The 17122-nt window shown below is 52.8% G+C and overlaps 1 protein-coding gene across 1 annotated transcript; it reads right to left on the reverse strand.

Moving 5' to 3' along the window:
• Positions 1–7233: 7233 nt before the first annotated feature.
• Positions 7234–16397, reverse strand: SLC39A3 (solute carrier family 39 member 3). Its single transcript, XM_003788724.3, has 3 exons — positions 16287–16397; positions 14427–14910; positions 7234–8361 (listed from the first exon to the last, which is right to left on the reverse strand). The coding sequence occupies exons 2-3, from the start codon at positions 14634–14636 to the stop codon at positions 7627–7629; spliced, it is 945 nt and encodes a 314-aa protein (XP_003788772.1). The 5' UTR covers positions 14637–14910; positions 16287–16397; the 3' UTR covers positions 7234–7626.
• Between the last annotated feature and the right edge of the window lie 725 nt (positions 16398–17122).

Raw genomic sequence — 17122 nt, forward strand, 5'->3', positions numbered from 1 at the left:
CGCCTGCCCTGCCTGTCTCGGACCCCGGACCCTGGCCCACGTGGCCGCCTGCGCCCTCGACACGCGCGCTAAGGGTCTGCGTCCCGGGGAGCCAGGAGCCGGCCGGGAGTCGGGGGCAGAGTGAGACACCCCGCAGGGCGGGGACCAGAGGAGGTACCTTGGCGGAATGAGCAGATCAATAACAGATCAATAGGTAAGAGGATATAAGAGAAGGCAGAGGTGGCCCCGGGGATTCAGGTCGGTGTGTACACCTGGTGGCACGTGCAGACCGGCGCCAGGGCTGGGTTGGTGTGGGGGGTGGGGAAGAATGGCAATTGGGCCCCTGGAGGGTCTGGGGGACCTAGGAAGGAGGGGTGTTAAAGGACTAAGAGCACTCTGTGGGAAACGGGCCTGCACTTTTCTCTTAGAACGTTTGTCTTCCCCAAGCAGGGGAGGTGTCTGAGAATAAATGTCTTTGGGAATCGTTTGTTCCTTTGAATGTGTCCCTATGTCTGTGTTTGAGCCAAAAGGAGATCCCACCCCTCCTCCCTCCTGTAGCTGAGGAGTTGAGATTCATCTTGACCTCATCTGAGTGGATCCCAGTGGGGTCCAGCAACTAGAGCCGATCCTGGAGCTGGTTCTGCAAGGCTGTTAGAGGAAGGTGCCCCTTCGAGAGGAGGCTGGCACTCAGACCCCATAAGGAGAGACATTTCTTGAGTCAAAGCAGGTGGAGAGTGAAAGAGGCATGTCTGCAAGGTGGTAAGCTCCGGTCATGAGGTCTATGAACAGATAACCAGATGGAGCCCAAGCGCCCCTCAGGATCTCAGCTCTTTGGTTTTCAATGACCCAGCATTTCCACACTCCCTCAGACACTTTGCACTGTCGCCAGGGCAACTTAGTTTTTCTCCTGTTGCCACTGAGGTTGGGGCACTTTCTCCCATTTGGGGGCTCAAAGTGCTCTACTTCCTCCTATTCCACACCAGGCTCACTCTCTCCTGCCCTCTTTCCATCCTGGCATTCAACGCTTAGCCTCAAAAATGAGCCTCCCTTGCTCTAACACCACCTATGGCTCTCTTCTCCTCTGTGACGTGACCTGAGTCCATCCTCAGACAATTCCAACTGTCTGGAGCTGTACCCGGGACACAGCTCCCTTCTGCCCTGACCTTGGTCCTGTAGGAATACCTCAGAGGGCGACCTGGCCCCCAATCTTCATCTCGGGGTGCTCTGGGCCAAAGATGGAGGCAGCCCTGTGGGCAGAGAAAGCCCAGCTCTGGTCTACCTCACTGCACCCTAGGGAAATGCCACCAGCTTCAATTTTCCCATCTGTCAATGAGGATTGTGGTTGCCCCAGTTGTGGGGTTGCTAGGAATAAATGGGCAGGAAGCCCACCTATGTGGCGCTGCCAGGCATAGAAGTGCCCAGCGAGCAGTCCTGTGCCTTCCCACTCTGCTTGCCTGCCTTCATCTGGAGTGACCAGCTCCCTGGCTCCTCTGGGCACCAGCCCAGGCCGAGGCAGGCTGACTCATGCATAGGAGAGTGGGCACGGCATCGGTTCCACTCTGTGGCTGCTATTTATAGCAGCCAGGCTGGGGTGTAGGCCTTAGGCGCCAGGGGAAGACAGGCCTGAGTTCCCTCCTGGCTCTCCCTGGGGTATGAAGGCTCCATCCTCCACTGGAGTACCCCTCACCCCACAGTGGGCCTAGTGAGCAGAGGGCTGGGCCCTGGCCTTAGGTGGCAATACCTGCTGTCTCCCTCCCTGGCAAGCTTCACAATCCAAATAGTGAAGACAAGGGGACTCACACGAGGAGGATGAGCAAGGCAGAGCTGAGACCTGGGTCTCCCTGGGTTCCCTGCTACTTCTCATCCCTGCTCCCTCTTTGGAAAGTCCCCCAGTGGCACAGAGGTGGGTGAGGAAGGACTCTCAGAGGCGGCCATCTTATTGGCAGGGAGGACGCATCAGCCCCTCCAGCTCCCAATACTGGCAGGGTCCACTAAATCCTCCACAGTGAACCCTGCCAGGCAGCCCACACAACAGGAGTACCAGTTTTGCATGCTGAGCTGTATGCAGCATGCATGACACCACTGTCCCTGCCATTGTCCTGAAACCGAGGCTTAGAGAAAGGAAGCAACTCACTTGAGGTGGCCCAGCAAGGAAGACCCTGGGTTGGGACTAGAATTCAGATCTATCAGGCTCTGAAGCCACAACCCAGCCTGCTGGGGATGTGTGACTGCCTTTTGGTGACCCCTTCTCCCTGTCCCTGGCCGTCTGGAAGCTGTTCATTGGTAGTGTCCTGGCTCCTTACCTGGTCTTGCAGCCCTTATGGGATCTCTCCTCACCCTGGTACCCCGGCCAGGACCACACTGGCCTCATGTGTCCCCAGCTGGCTGGCAGAGAGGGTGGCTGGCTCCTGTTCTTTGCTCTTTTCTGTGTTCCTTGGACTAATGTGATTATGCGGGCAAAGCACAGGCTGTATCTAGCAACCTTTCAGATGTTATGTCAGAGACCTCTCTATGACCATGGTGCTAAGAGAGTCTCCCTTTGCTCTCTCCCCCTATAGTTTGATTTCCTTTTCCACCCATTTATAGTTACTTGACACATTCATGACGAAGTGATATCATCTGTCTCCTTCACTAAGACATAGCCACCTCTGGAGGGTCATCCACTGGTGGTATATGAGGATGTCCTTGGTTGCCCTGTGGGTGCCCATGGCAGAGTGGGTGGGGGCCAGGGATGCTGCCCAGCTCCCTGCAGTGCCCAGGATCCAGCCCACACATCCACAGGGTGCCACGCCCACAGCACCAGCCTCAGCTGGGAACGTGGCAGAAATGCAGAATGCTGGGCCCACCTCCTGAGTCAGAGATGCACCTATGACACACAGAATGGCCCTAAATGTCCACAGTGCTGGGAGCCCTGTGCTCAGGGTCACCTCATCTGGCCTGAGTCTGGCTGGGCCAGAACAAGCTCAGATGGAAGTCCAGCCAGACCCTCGAGAGACTCCCCAGCTGATCTGGCCACCTTCCTTCATAGAGAAGCCGTATAGTGTGAAGCTGGTCACACTGCTATGTATGCACCACCTCAGCAGACCCTCCCATCCCTCAGGACACAGGGACCCTAAACATTCTGCCTAACCTGATGCCCACCTCCAAGATGGCACACCATGGTCACTTCTGACCTCAGTCAAGAACACTGAGACCAGGTGCATACATGCCCTGAGGGCTGTAGGTTTGGGGTCTGTAGAGGCCTAGGGTGTGGCAGGGACAGAGGAGGGGCCTCTTTCTTCCCACCCCTGCCCAATCTGGCCTTAGCACCTGAGAGCTGAGAGGTTTTCCAGAGTCTTCACAGACAAGCCCTGGGTGCCATGCACCAGCCCTTGCTGGTAGGGGGCAGGGGAAGGACCATCCTCTGCCCTCTGAGCCTTGGCCCCTCCCCATGTGCAGGGAGGAGAGGTCAGGATAGCTGTAGCATCAATGTGAAAGGAGTCTTTATTGGTGGCAGGCTGGTCACTTCCTTGCCTTGAACCTGATGTAGTTCAAGTCTCATGCTGGCAGCCCAGACTGGCAGCTGGGATAGGGGGACGCAGCATCCTCTTCCTGGCAGGGCAGAGGGCCTAGAGCTGGTGGCCAGGATGGTCTGATGATGCTGTTGGCTGGGAAACACAGTCTCATCTGCCACTGCTGGTTTTTCTGGGCCCCCAAAACACATGGGAGGGAACTGGTGCTCCTCATCCCCGCCCCACACTAATAACTTCTGCAAAAGAAATGCAAACAAGAGACAAAGGAAGCCCAACACACTGTTATTATAGTTGATTCAGCTGCGAGGCCTGGGTGCCGCCTTGCCATTTACTGCTGTGTCTACAGATCAGGGGGTGGGGGGATGTGGTTTACTCTATCCAGCTGTTTCTGTGATAAGACCCTCCATGGAGAGCTCCTGAGGGAGGCTGCCCACTCCCTAGGTGGGGACCTGAGCCCAAGTCCTGAGTTGACTCTCCAGCCTGCCCGTGACCCATCCTACCTCATGACTGTACCTGCCTGGGCTCTGGGCAAGGCTGCTAGGCCTGACTGGTCCTTGCCTGTGACCTGCCCACCCCTGGCCAAGAGTATTGAGCAAATGCTAGGGGCAAGGCATTCAGATAAATGCAGCTTGGACTTTTGTGCTTAGAATTTTGTTTTTTCCTTTTTTTTTTTTTTTTTTTAAGAGAAACCTGTTTGTGCTATTTGGGCACAGTCCTGTCCAACCCCATTGGCTGTTTCTGGTCCCTGCCTGTATGTTAAATGTTGCAGCTACCTTCACCCTCTCCTCTGTCCACCATCTCTGCTGTCATGACCTGGCCTTTGTACACAATCCACCATCACTCACACTAGGTCTTCCCATGAGTTAGGGCTGGGTCTCTGCCCCTAGGCCCTGTGGACTTTGGGGCTGGAGCGTTCTCTGGGGTGGGCTCTTCTGGGCACTGCAGGTGCTAAGTAGTGCCCCTGCTTCCACCTACCCCACAGCAGGAACATGCCATAATGACAACCACAATGTACACAGGCATGGCCCAGTGTCCTCTGGTGGGCAGAACCCACCTCCAGCTAATAACCACAGGCAGTAAAACAGACCCCTAAGGAGGCTGCCTCTGTGCTCCTGCAGGCCACTGGACAATCCCACAGACCCACAGAGATGGATAATGCCTCCTGGCTTATGCCGTCCCACCTGGCAGGACTTGCGACACGTAGCTAAAGCAGGTGCCAGTCCATGACTGCAAGGAAGTGACAAATCCATAGCCTTCCTCAAGTGGAAACTTATTACCAAGTTACAGCGGTAAGAGCCACTGGGCAGCCTCAGAAGACCCTGCTCTGGGCCAGACTTGGCCACTGTTGGGCAGGTGGCCTGAGGTATGGCCTTGCTTCTCTGCCTGTCAGGTGAGCAAGCTGACCACCCTGCTTCTTTTTACCCTAATGTGGAGCTGTGCTGATTTCCTCATTAAAAGTAGGGAAAGCAGACCAAAACCAGTCTGAAAGACACCTGGTGGCCCACTGTAGCTGACCAAGTCTGCTGTGTCCCCTGCAGCTCCTGTGAAGCAGGACAGGGAGCACAAGTCCTGCAGGCTGTGGCCCTGCTACACCAGCTTAGCCTCCTCCTAGACCTCTTAGGGTCCCAGTATCCTTGGCAGGGCCTGGAAGTGGCTTTACTGGGGCGGCAGAACCCTAAGGAGAGAAAGGCAGCTGGGCCAGCCACAGCCCTGCAAACACAAGGCATGGTAAGCAGCATGTGGAGGACTGGAGAGACTGAGATTGCTGGGCTGAGGCACTCAGGTGAATCTGCACAGGTCCCACAATTTCTAGCTGTGGCCCCATGGGCCTGCAGGAGACTAATGGAGTGGGTATTTGGGGTCCTTCCACACCATGGGGCTCCTTGGTGGCCTGGAGGTGCCCTTAGGGGAATGACATGGTTTTGGAGGCTTCTCTGGGGAGAAGGGGAAGAGGCAGCCTGGAACCCTCAGGCCAAGGTTAGCAGGCTTGCTGATGCCCCTAGGGCCACTCTGGAATGCTGACAGCAGATGGAAGGGCAAGACCTCACTTCCTATTTCTGACAGAGGTAGGATAAGGGGCACAAAGCAGAGACCTCAATTAGACTGAGCTCTGCCCCCACATGGGGCTACCTGGGGATTTTTTTTTTTTTTGGCAGTTTTTGGCTGGGGCCAGGTTTGAACCCACCACTCCTGGTATATGGGACCAGCACCCTACTCCTTGAGCCATAGGTGCCACCCCAGCTACCTGGGGATTTGTGTATAGATTTCATACCCTCCCCTGGCAGGGTTCTGGGCTCACAACAGGCCACCCACCCAGGGCAAAGGCCAAACAGAACCTTCTGGTTCTCGGGCATGGTTTCAGGGTGAAGTGACAGGCAGAGATGGGAAAACACTGCGTTTTAGACAGTGATGCTTTTACACCCACTAGGCCAGGCATAAGGACAGGGTCAGGCTACATGAGGGTCAGAGATGGGTTTCCGGTAAAAGATTCAGAAGCTCCTGGAAATGAGCCTGATACTCCCAACAGGAACCGTAGGGATCCTTGAAGTGGAAGTTTAGGGGGGACGGGCTGGGGCACATGTTCAGCCTCCCAAGAGTTTGGGGAGGGTGAATTCTGATTTATTTCCTGAAACTTCTCACAACTCTTAGGGGCCAGGGCTATTTTGAAGGTTATTTTTTCCTGAGCCTGGTAAGGTTGAGCTGGCTGCAAAAGGCCAGCTAGCCAGGTGTGCCTACCCCTCAGTAAGTCATTAGCTGGGCCAGGAATTTTCCATCTGGCTGAAGTGATGGAGAGGAGGCCCTGCTGAGCCCAGGCCATGAGACAGATGGGGACCTCTTCTTGCTGAGGTACTTAACTGGTCCCCCCATGGCATGGTCATCTGAGCACAGGAAGGGAACCCAGGATTCTAGAAAGGAGTGTACCTGGGCCCTAATGCCCAGTGCTGAGTAGATGAGGGAGGATGTGGGAACAGCTGGTCACAAGGAGCCCCTAACAGAACTGGGCAGCTGGGACTTAAGGTGGGTGCAGCCTGCTAGAACACTCAGCCCAGGCTGCCAGGCTGGGCTCCCTCCTGTTGCACCACAGGTGGCTTCAAGCCAGGCAGAGCAAAATCCCAAAGGAAGGTGTCTCACCCAACTCTCATTTCTCAAGACACATCAGCCAAGGTTACTGGGACAACAGGCCAGGCTGAGGGGAGGTTGCCACGGAACTGGAGCCCAGGGCTTCCCTTGCCCATGCCCAGCTGTTTGTCTCCTGCCCTCCTACCCCCTAGGGCAGTGACTGGTTTCACCATGTGTTGTGCCTGGTGGCACATAGCACCACAGGGCCCCAGCCCCATGGCCAGAGGGACCTGTCTTCCTCAGGAGACTCTGGACATGTCTGGAGCAGAGCACCGATTGCAAGAAGCCCTGGCTATGCTCATGTACCTCAGAAAACCAAGATGCTCACCTGGCCTGGTGGCTTTAGCCTCCTCCCTGTTCCAAGGGGGCTGTACCAGAAGGATAGAAGATGGTACCCCTGAGGGTTCAGGAAAAGTCTATGTTCTGTGGCACACCCTAGCATAGCAGGAGGGACAGAGCACAGGCTATATGGCTGTGAATGGGCATCCCATGTTGAAGAGATCTCTTCAGAAATCATCTGCAGTGCCCCACTGCAGCAATGTAAACCTCTAATAAACCTTAGGATGCTCTCAGGACTTGGGGGGAGGTTGCTAAAGGGGTCTGGTCTTAGTAACATGGCCAGGCAGTGGATATGGGCCTTGGAACCTCCTAACCAGTTCCCATGGTGTGGACAGTGCTGCTCCTGCTCTGGGTACAGCTGCACAAATGCCCCTATCCTGATCTGCAGGCTAGGGGTACACAGCTACCCAGCCTGGCCCAGGCCCACTTCCCCGAGTTACAAGATCCCCTGCCCAAGGTTCACAGCCATGCAGCTTTGGTAAATACTTTTAAGAGTATTTCAAAAAGGAGCAGTGCCCTGAGGCTTGGGGTATGGGGCTGGGGTGCAGCCTGGTCCAAGGTCCCTGCGCGTAGGCAGCAGCAGCAGGGGCACAGCACTCGCTCTGTCTTGCAGATGTGGCCCAGGTCCAGCCAGGGCTCCTGGTGGAGTGGCGGTGGTGAGGACTGGCACAGACACTCACCACTTGAGGAAGACCATGCCAGCCAGGGCGGCATAACCCAGCACCAGAAAGAGGACCTTGAGTAGGCGGTCACTCTTCTCCTCCAGCTCCTTGGCCAGGATCTCAAAGAAGGTGACAAAGAGGAAGGTGCCGCCTGCCAGGCCCTGTAGCAGCACAGAGGCCACACTGCTGGGCATGCCCTGGCTGCTCTCGATGCCCAGGCCCACACTCACACCCAAGGGGATTGTGATGCTCACAGCCACCGCCAGCTTGGCTGCATCCCTCAGGGGCATGGCACTCCTGGCCATGCTGATGCCCAGGGCCACTGCCACCAATGTCTCATGGACAGCCACACCTAAGAACAGACTCACGACCTTCCCGCCCTCCTCCTGCAGGCCCAGGGCCAAGCCTTCAAAGACCGAATGGGCTGACAGGGCGAAAGCCAGGCTGAGCAGGCGCACAGGGCTGGGGTGTGCCAGGCCCTGCATGCTCAGGCTGTGGCCATGGCCATGGGGTTCCACATAGAGTGCATGGCCACGTGCAGCCCCCATGAAGGGGCTCTCATACTCTGAGTCGCTGCCCACATCTGAGCCAGCATTGAAGGTCTCCAGGTCGATGAAGGATGGCCTCTCCTTACGGAAGTTCAGCACCATCTGCTCCAGGAGGACCGTCAGGAAGAAGCCCAGCATCATGAGTGTTTCCGCCAGTGGGTAGTCGGTGCTAATGTGCCCAAGGCTCAGAACTTTCTGGAGCTGGAGCAGAGGACATGTGCAGGACAGAGAGACACATTCACCATTTGATCAGAAAAGTATAGAAATACCTGAGTCACATAGAAGTTAAAAAACGGGGGTAGGGAGTGCTCACCTGCGATGGATTAAAAAAAAAGATCATCCATCATAAGGAATTATGAGGTCTCGAGTTACAATGACCAAACAATTTTAATGTACTATGGTGAACTGGGGCTCCCCAAAGAACCTCAGGGTAAGACTACTTGGAATAACTGCAGATGTAATTAAAGTGTTACAGACCAAATTGTGTCCTCCCTAAACTCATATGTTGAGGTCCCTCAACATGCAGTAGCTCAAGATACAACATTTGGAGATAAAGTCTTTTTTTTTTCTTTTTTTTGAGACAGAGTCTCATTTTCTTGCTCCCTGGTAGCATGCTACGGCGTCATAGCTCACAGCAACCTCAAACTCTTGGGCTCAAGCAATCCTCTTGCCTCTGCTTCCCAAGTAGCTGGACTACAGGCTTCCGCCATGATGCCCGACTTTTTTTTTGGAGATGGGGTAAACATAAAGTATTTAAAGAGGCAATTAAGCAAAGATGAGGTAACTGGGGCCAGGTTTCTAATCTAATAAGACTTGTTTATTTTTTTGAGAAACAGGGTCTCTGTCACTCAGGCTAGAGTACAGTGCCATCATAATAGCTCACTACAGCCTTAAAGTCCTGGGCTCAAGTGACCCTCCTACCTTAGTCTCCTAAGTAGCTGGGACCACAGATGTGCACCACCACTGTGGCTAATTTTTAAATTTTTTATAGAGATAGGGTCTGGTTATATTGTCCAGTCTGGTCTCTAACTCCTGGCCTCAAACAATCATCCTGCCTTCGCTTCCCAAAGTGCTGGGATCATAGGCGTGAGCTGCCTAGGACAGGTTTTCTAATAACAAAAGGAAGAGGTGGGGCACGGTGGCTCACACCTGTAATCCTAGCAATCTGGGAGGCCAAGGCAGGTGGATTGCTTGAACTCACGAGTTAGAGATCAGCCTGAGCAAAAGTGAGACCTCATCTCTACTAAAAACAGAAAAACTGGCTCGGCGCCCTTAGCATTGTGGTTACAGCACCAGCTACATACACTGAAGTTAGTGGGTCCGTACCCAGCCTGGGCCAGCTAACCAACAATGACAACTAAAACAACAACAAAAAAATAGCCGGGTGTTGTAGTCCCAGCCACTTGGGAGGCTGAGGCAAGAGAATACTTTGAGCCCAAGAGTTTGAGGTTGCTATGAGCTGTGACACCACAGCACTCTACCCAGGGTGACAGCTTAAGACTGTCTTTAAAAATAAAAAGGAAAGAGGCTTGGTGCCTACGGCTCAAGTGGCTAAGGTGCCAGCCACATACACCTGGGCCAGCCGGTTCTAATCCAGCCCGGGCCTGCCAAACAATAATGACGGCTGCAACCAAAAAATAAGCAGGCGTTGTGGCGGGCGCCTGTAGTCCAGCTACTTGGGAGGTGAAGGCAGGAGAATCACTTGAGCCCAGGAGTTGGAGGTTGCTGTGAGCTATGATGCCACAGCACCAAGGACAATCATGTGAAGAGGCAGCAAAGAGAGAGGTTTCAAAAGGAACCAGCTTTGTCAGCTCCTTAATCTTGGACTCCTGGCCTCCAGAACTGTGAAAATACATTTTGACTGTTTAAGCCACCCATATATGACATTTTACTATACTGGATAAGGTCAGGACCTTAAGATGAGGTCACCCTGGATTCCCAGTGATAGGTACCCTCACAAGAGGTAGAAAAGGAGACATCACAGATGCCAGAGAGAAGGACCTGTGAGGATGGAGGCAGAGGTCAGGGTGATGTGTCTATAAGCCAAGGGATGCCAAGGATACTGGCCACCCCCAGAAGCCAGGAGAGAGGCATAGGATGGATTCTCTTTCATGGTCACCCAAAGATCCTGAGGGAACTAGCCCTGCTGAAACCTGATGCCTGTGTGGGGCTTGCTGGCCCTGGGTGACATGCTGGGAATGAATGTATATGAGGCTCACTGGCACAGAACTTCCCAGGTGATGGAAATGTATTGTGTCTGTGCTGTCTGACACAGAAGCTGCTGGGGCCAATAAGAACCTGAAATATGGCTGATGCACCCAAGGATCAGAATATTGGGTTTTATCAATTTTAATTCACTGAAAGATGAACAGCAGGCATGGGGCGCAGCTGCTATGGTGAATAGCACAGTTCTGGATGCCACCCCACGAGGTGAGGGGAGCTCTCTTAGGGCCTAGGTTCATTCTTCCTGGGTCTGTAGTCATTTGCAGACCCCAAGCTCTTTCCAGCCTTGGGCCTGGGACATTTCTCCCTCAGCTTTACACCCTTTGGGTTCAGCTTATATATAAATTTCCAAGTACTGTCCCTAACCCAGGTGCCCTGCAGTGGATTCTTAGCATTTCATGTGGCCTCTGCATCCTCTCACACCAGAAACTGGGCTTGTTTACCCTGACACAGATTCATTCTCTGCCTCCTCCCAGATCCTCAAGGAGGTTGATCCATTATGTCTTCACCTCGGACCACCTCCCTCTGGGATGGCTGGATACACCTGACATGACTTCGTGTCTGAACCCATACCCTGCACAGACTGGGCAGACTTGCCCAAATGACCCCCTCTCTGTCACAGCCACAGCACTCAGAGCTGGCACCTGTTGCCCCCAAATCTGCCAATGAGAACTCCCCTCTGGAAACCTGTTTGAGTAATGCCCAGTACCTTGAGTGCACTCACCTGCTCTCCCTCACTCCCTCTACCCACTAGCTGAGCTGGCATGGCCTACAGGCCTGCTGCCCTCCCTCTGTGGTTGTAAACAGTTAACACTGCCCCTGCTGCTCCATGGGTTTTATTGTGCTGTCTCTTGTCTTGCCTGACTGACACACCTGAACCTAACTGTCCTTGTCAGGACTCTCCTGAGAGGGATCACCTTGGTAAGAAGAAACTGGACTCAGGTCAGACAAGAGCCACAAGCGTATCTCCATGATAAACAAGCTTCCTGTGAGAGGGCCACCTGGTTACAGGTCCCACTTACGCACTAGGCCTTTAACCAGGATAAAGAAATATCCCAAAGGGCACCATAAAGAGCCATGGCCACCTCCCCTGGGGCACTATCAGGGCAGGGTATGGCCCTGATGCTCTCACCCCCTCATCAGGATGAGAGCATAGAGCCATACCCAGGAGAAAGACCTCAGGACTAAACTAGAGGAAAATCACAACAAGAAAACTCCAACACTAGAGGAAAACTCCAACACTTACACCACCTGCTTCTTCCCATCACAGATTTCCTTATAATCTATAAGCATGTGAGCACACTCACATATACTTCCTTACAACCTGTAAATACACACATGCATACAAATATACACGCAGAGAGAGACCACACACAGACACACATGTAGTGCTTCTCAACTGGGGTGATTCTGTGTCCCCAGGGGACACTTAACAATGCCTACAAACATTTTTGGTTTTCATGACTGGGTTGGGGGCAAGGTACTGACATTCAAGGCCAGATCATTCTCTGGGCTGGGGACATCCTGGGCCCTGCAAGGTGCTGAGTCGTGTCTTTGTGCCCACCAACTCTATAGCTGGAGCTCCCCAGTTCTGATAACCAAAATATCTCCAGACATAGCCTAGGGTCCCCTGGAGACAAGATCATCCCTGGACGAGACCCCGACTGCAGTGGAAGGCTGTGTTTCTATAGAGAAGTCATTTTATTTGTTCACTAAACAGCTACTAGAGGTCTTTCACATGCCTCACCTGGGGACACCCAGCTCACAAGAAACTCCAGCTATGCCCAAAGAGACAAACAATCACCAGGAAAGATAAGACTGACCCACAAAGAACTGTGAGCTGGGTGCTGAAGAGTGTCTGTGAGGCTGTAGGGTCTGGAGGAGGGACACATCTCTAGGCTGGTGAGCCTGAGGGCAGGTGTAGGGGGACAGTTTGGGGAGTCCTGAGAAGGCCCACTACAATGGTCCAGCCTGTGGTTGGAGGTGGACTAGAGATGAAATAATGCGCATGTGAGAAAAAGGGGGATGGATATGACATAACCATATTAAAGACAGGGTCTTTTAATAATGTTTTGTAGTGACAGGGTCTCACTATGTTGCCCAGCCTGGTCTGGAGCCCCTGAGTTCAAGCCATCTTTCTGCCTTGGCCTCCTAAGTAGCTGGAACTACAGGTCTGAGCACTGTGTCCAGCACAACTGAGATTTTTATCCTTCTTGGTGCCAACTGTTCGTTTTTAATGCTGCATAACCAATGAACACAGACGTAGAGGCACAAAACAACTCAATGCATCTTATCAGTTCTGAATGTCAGAAATCCAGGCACAGGTTGGCTGGGTCTTCTGCTCAAGGTCTCACTGGGCTGAAACCTCATCTGAGGTGTCCTCTTCAAAGCTTACAGGGGACTGGCAGAATCCACCTCCTCTGAGGTCCCCGCATCCCTGCTGACTGTTGATAGGAGATGGCTCTCAGCACCTAGAGGCCACCTGGGATTCTTGTCCCATGTCTCATCCCTTGTACACCACAGCTTTTTGCCTCTACAAGGCCAGGAGGGTGACAGGCTCACCTGATTAGGCCAGGCCCTCACAGACACTCTCCCTTTAGACTTACTTGATCTTAACTCATTTGACATCATCACAGCTGCAAAATCCTTCCTGTTGGATGATATAATTGTGGCAGTGACACCCCATTGTGGTCCGAGTCCTGTCCACATTTAGGGAAAAGAACAATCCAGGCCATGCACACAAGGAGATGGAAGCATTGGGCCATCCTGAAATTGTACCCACCACACTAACAGGCTCCAAGGAATAAATCCTAGACAACAGCACTTCTCTTCCTTTCTGGAAATGTGGCATAAGAAAAAAACAGAGGAGAGGGCTGGTAAACTCAGGACTTCTGTAATTTCTGGGGTAGAGGAAGCAAATGAGGTCCTCACATTTCAACCAAGCATGCAGGCCAACTCAAACCCAACCACCATATCTGCCATTGACCCAGAGACAGGAAGCAACTCACCTGGGGTCCCCAGCAAACATGACAATGGCCCATCTGGCTGTGGCCCTATAAGAACTCCTGATTTTTGAAGAGCTTGAGGACCAAGTCATTTTAGGACTTGGAGTGGACAGATTGCAAGATGGGCCCCAGTGATCCCTGCAAGGTCCTCACCCCTGGAGTAGGGGAGGGACCTGGAACTTCCTTCCAACCAGCAGAATGCTAGGACAGAGGTGAAGGGACAACACTTCTATAACTACGGTACATGAATTTGTAGCTTCTGTCTTATAGGTAGCTCTACTGTCTCCTCTGCTTTCAGATGAAGCAATTGACCGCACCAGGGAGGCTCACATAGCGAGGTACCAAAGGCTGCCCCTGGCCAACAGCCAGTGAGAAACAGAGAGGCCCATGGTCTGAGAACCAGCGAAAAACTGAATCAGCCTTAAAACCACATGAGGTTGGAAGCCAACCCATCCCCGGTCAAACATTAAGATGAGACCACAGACTAGGACAGCAGTTCTCAGCCTATGGGTTGCAACCCACAGGAACTATATTAAAGGGCTGCAACCCACAGGAACTGTACTAAAGGGCCGCGGCATTAGAAAGGTTGAGAACCACTGTGAGGCCCTGGATCAGTGCCCAGACTCTTAACTCACAGAAATGATGAGGTAATAAATGTTTCTTAACATGTTACATTTGTTACAACTCATTACACAGCAATAGCTGACTAATATGGGAACTAAAGAAGAAAGGTCACACTTTCCAGCTTCCAGACAGAGTGTGTACTACCTGGGTGGTCTGGTCTGAAAATGTATCAGGTGACAATGGACAAGCCCCCCCTTGGGAATCCCAGGTCAAGCACAAACCCTCTGTTTATCAGGTAAGGCACAGAAAGAGAAGGCATCCAATTCACAATCACACAGCAAATTCATTTCTACTTTGTATCACCCTTTTACCATCAAGGCCCCCACTGACCTTAGAATTAGTGTTGAAAATACATCAGAGCCCCTCAGCCATAATGTGCCACAGGGCTGCTGCCTCTACCCAAGGAACTCATACCTTTTCCCTCACAGCAGGCAGCAGAGCGTTGAAGCAAGTGGCCAGGAAGACCCCGCCTCCAAAGGTGTTGCAGAGAGAGAGGATCTTTTTCGAGCGATGGGCCTTCTCAAAATCCGTCTCGATGATCTTCACAGGGAGCAGAGAGCCCAGCAGCATAAGGAAGAACACGCCCACCATACAAAGGATCTTGGCCACTAACAACTTCATCATGGTGGAAACCTAGGCTGCTCCAATCACTGCAGGGCCCAAACCATGAGCAGGCACACACTGTAGCCCCACCACGTGCTACTGGGCCAGACCATGCAGCTGGAGGCTCATGCCTCAGTCCAGCAACTGTGAACAGTGTGTTAGCTGCCCGATCATCTAACCAGCTCTGGTGACTGAGTCTGTCACACCAATGACTTCATTCCATTCTCCCAGCTTGGTGCACGTCACTGCCTCCTACAGAAAATCCTCCAGTGCTGGGCCGTCTAGCTGCATGTGTCTGTTTAAATTAATTAAAATTAAATAAAATCTAAAATTCAGCCCCTCAGTCTCACAGGCCACATTTTTTCTGTTTGGTCACCATAGGAGCCTCAGGTTACTATATTATACAGCACAGACAGAGACCATCTCTGTTGCTACAGATTGTTCTACTGAATGGTACTTCTCTAGCAGCTTCCCACCACCTTGACATAAAATGCCACCTCTTTACCTTAATGCTAAAGGTCTGGACCTTGAGTGTACTAAGCTTGTTTGAGCTTCAGGGCCTTTGCACGGGTTATTGTCTCTCTGCCTACAACACCCCAACCCCACCCCTGCAATCCAGTGATATCTTCATCTGGCTGACCTCTACTTTTTTTTTGAGATGAGTCTTTTTATGTCACCCTTGGTAGAGTGCCGTGGCATCACAGCTCACAGCAACCTCAAACTCTTGGGCTTAAGCGATTCTCCTGCCTCAGCCTTCCAAGTAGCTGGGACTACAGGTGCCCACCACAACGCCTGGCTTTTTTTTTGTTGTTGTTATTGTAGTTGTCATTGTTGTTTAGCAGGCCCAGGCTGGGTTTGAACTTGCCAGCCCTGGTGTATGTGGCCAGCACCCTTACCATTGAGCTACGGGTGCCAAGCCAAGACCTCTGCTATAAGCCGTATGCCTTGTACCCACCACACGAGAACAGATGCTCAGCAATCGCTGGTTGAACAAATAGGCAAGTTGAAATGTGGATTCTGAGAAGGGCCTCTTTATATGACTTGAGAGCCAAAGTGGAGTAGATTTCACCCTGGACCCCCAAATGTCACCATTATTGGGAAGAATCTAAGCCCCTTCCCTATCCTTGTGGTCCACTCCCCCCTTTCCCAGTTCTTCCTATGGCTGCTCCCTCATTTCATTTGGGTCTCCCGCCACCGGTGAGAAAGACCCCGACCTCTCCTCCCCTCGCGTAATTTCTTCTATTGTGTACTGCAGGGAAAACTACATTATTTAGTCTTTAAAAGTAGTCTCTTCTTCTAGGCTGTAACCTCCTTGGGGACAAGGTAGCTCAAGACCCGCAGGACCCAGTGCAGAGCAACAGAAACACATAGTAGGCACCCAATAAACACCAATCTGATAGCTGGATGCCCCAGTATGTAGAGTGGCGGGTGAGGGTGGCTTGAACACTCTCAAACGGGAGGGCTCTCAAATGGGGGCGCTGATCGAGGTGGGCCACGGGTGAACGGACTCATTCATTCATCCAGCACTTATTGAGAGCCTCCTGTGTGCCTCGCGCCGTCCGACGCCAGAGGAGGGCCTCAGCTAACAGGCCAGCGAGTCCGCCAGGCCACCGGCCGCCCGGCCCCACCCGGCCCCGCCGCCTCGGGCCCATATCTCCGGCTCATACGTACCTCTGCCTGGCCCTCTGCCCGCGGTATAGGACCACCTGCCGCCCAACGGCCGCGCGGTCTGGACCCCACAGCTGCCGCCTTAAGCAGCCCTCAGCTTGGGGTGCCGCTGCCCTCGCCCCGCCTATGTCCATGCCCATTGGCCGTCCCGAGATCCGCCAGCCAATTACCACGAATCATTGGCTATTAAGGTTGCCACTCATTCTACGACTCTACCTCTCCTACCGGCAGAGTAAAGTAGTTTCTTCCCGCGGAGCGGCTGGCGCAGCCATCAAGAGGCTCCGGCGGCAAACTTGGATCATAGAGGAGCGGTTCCGGTAGCGTTTGGCTTCCAGAGCTGTCCAGGGACGGCTGGTGCTGAATTCCGCTGTGATGGACGCTGGGCTGTGGACGGGACGTTATTTCCTAAGAGAGACGGTTCCTCTACGAGTGTCCTACCTGCTGAGGCCCTTCCCGTCCCCTTAAGAAGCAGATTATTTTATTTTTAATTTCCATATATTAATGGGGGTACAAGTTCAATTTTGTTACATTGATATATTGCAATGTGGTGCAGTCAGGACATTCAGCACATCCATCACTGGAGCAACACACATTGTACCCCCAAGCAGCCTGCCATCACCCACCACCTCCCGCCTACATCCCTCTTCCACGTGAACACACTATTTAGTTCCCACTTTTAAGTGAGAACATGCAGTATCTGTCTGAGTTGTTTCACTTACGATAATGGCCTCCAATTCCATCCATGTGGCTGCAAAATAAATTATTTCATTCTTTTGCAGGGCTGAATAGATTTCATTGAGCATTCCAGGATGTGTGTATGTGCCACATTCCCTTTATCC

Source organism: Otolemur garnettii, unplaced genomic scaffold (assembly GCF_000181295.1).
Source record: "Otolemur garnettii isolate 467f Iridium unplaced genomic scaffold, OtoGar3 scaffold00029, whole genome shotgun sequence".
In the NCBI taxonomy this organism is placed as follows: Eukaryota; Metazoa; Chordata; class Mammalia; order Primates; family Galagidae; genus Otolemur; species Otolemur garnettii.

Excerpts from the sequence above, each read along its gene's own strand:
- SLC39A3 (XM_003788724.3), bottom strand. The coding sequence starts at position 14,636 with ATGATGAAGTTGTTAGTGGCCAAGATCCTTTGTATGGTGGGCGTGTTC. Across the intron at positions 8,362-14,426 it reads TGCCTGCTGTGAGGGAAAAG|CTCCAGAAAGTTCTGAGCCT; the intron begins GTATGAGTTCCT and ends CCTCTGCTCCAG.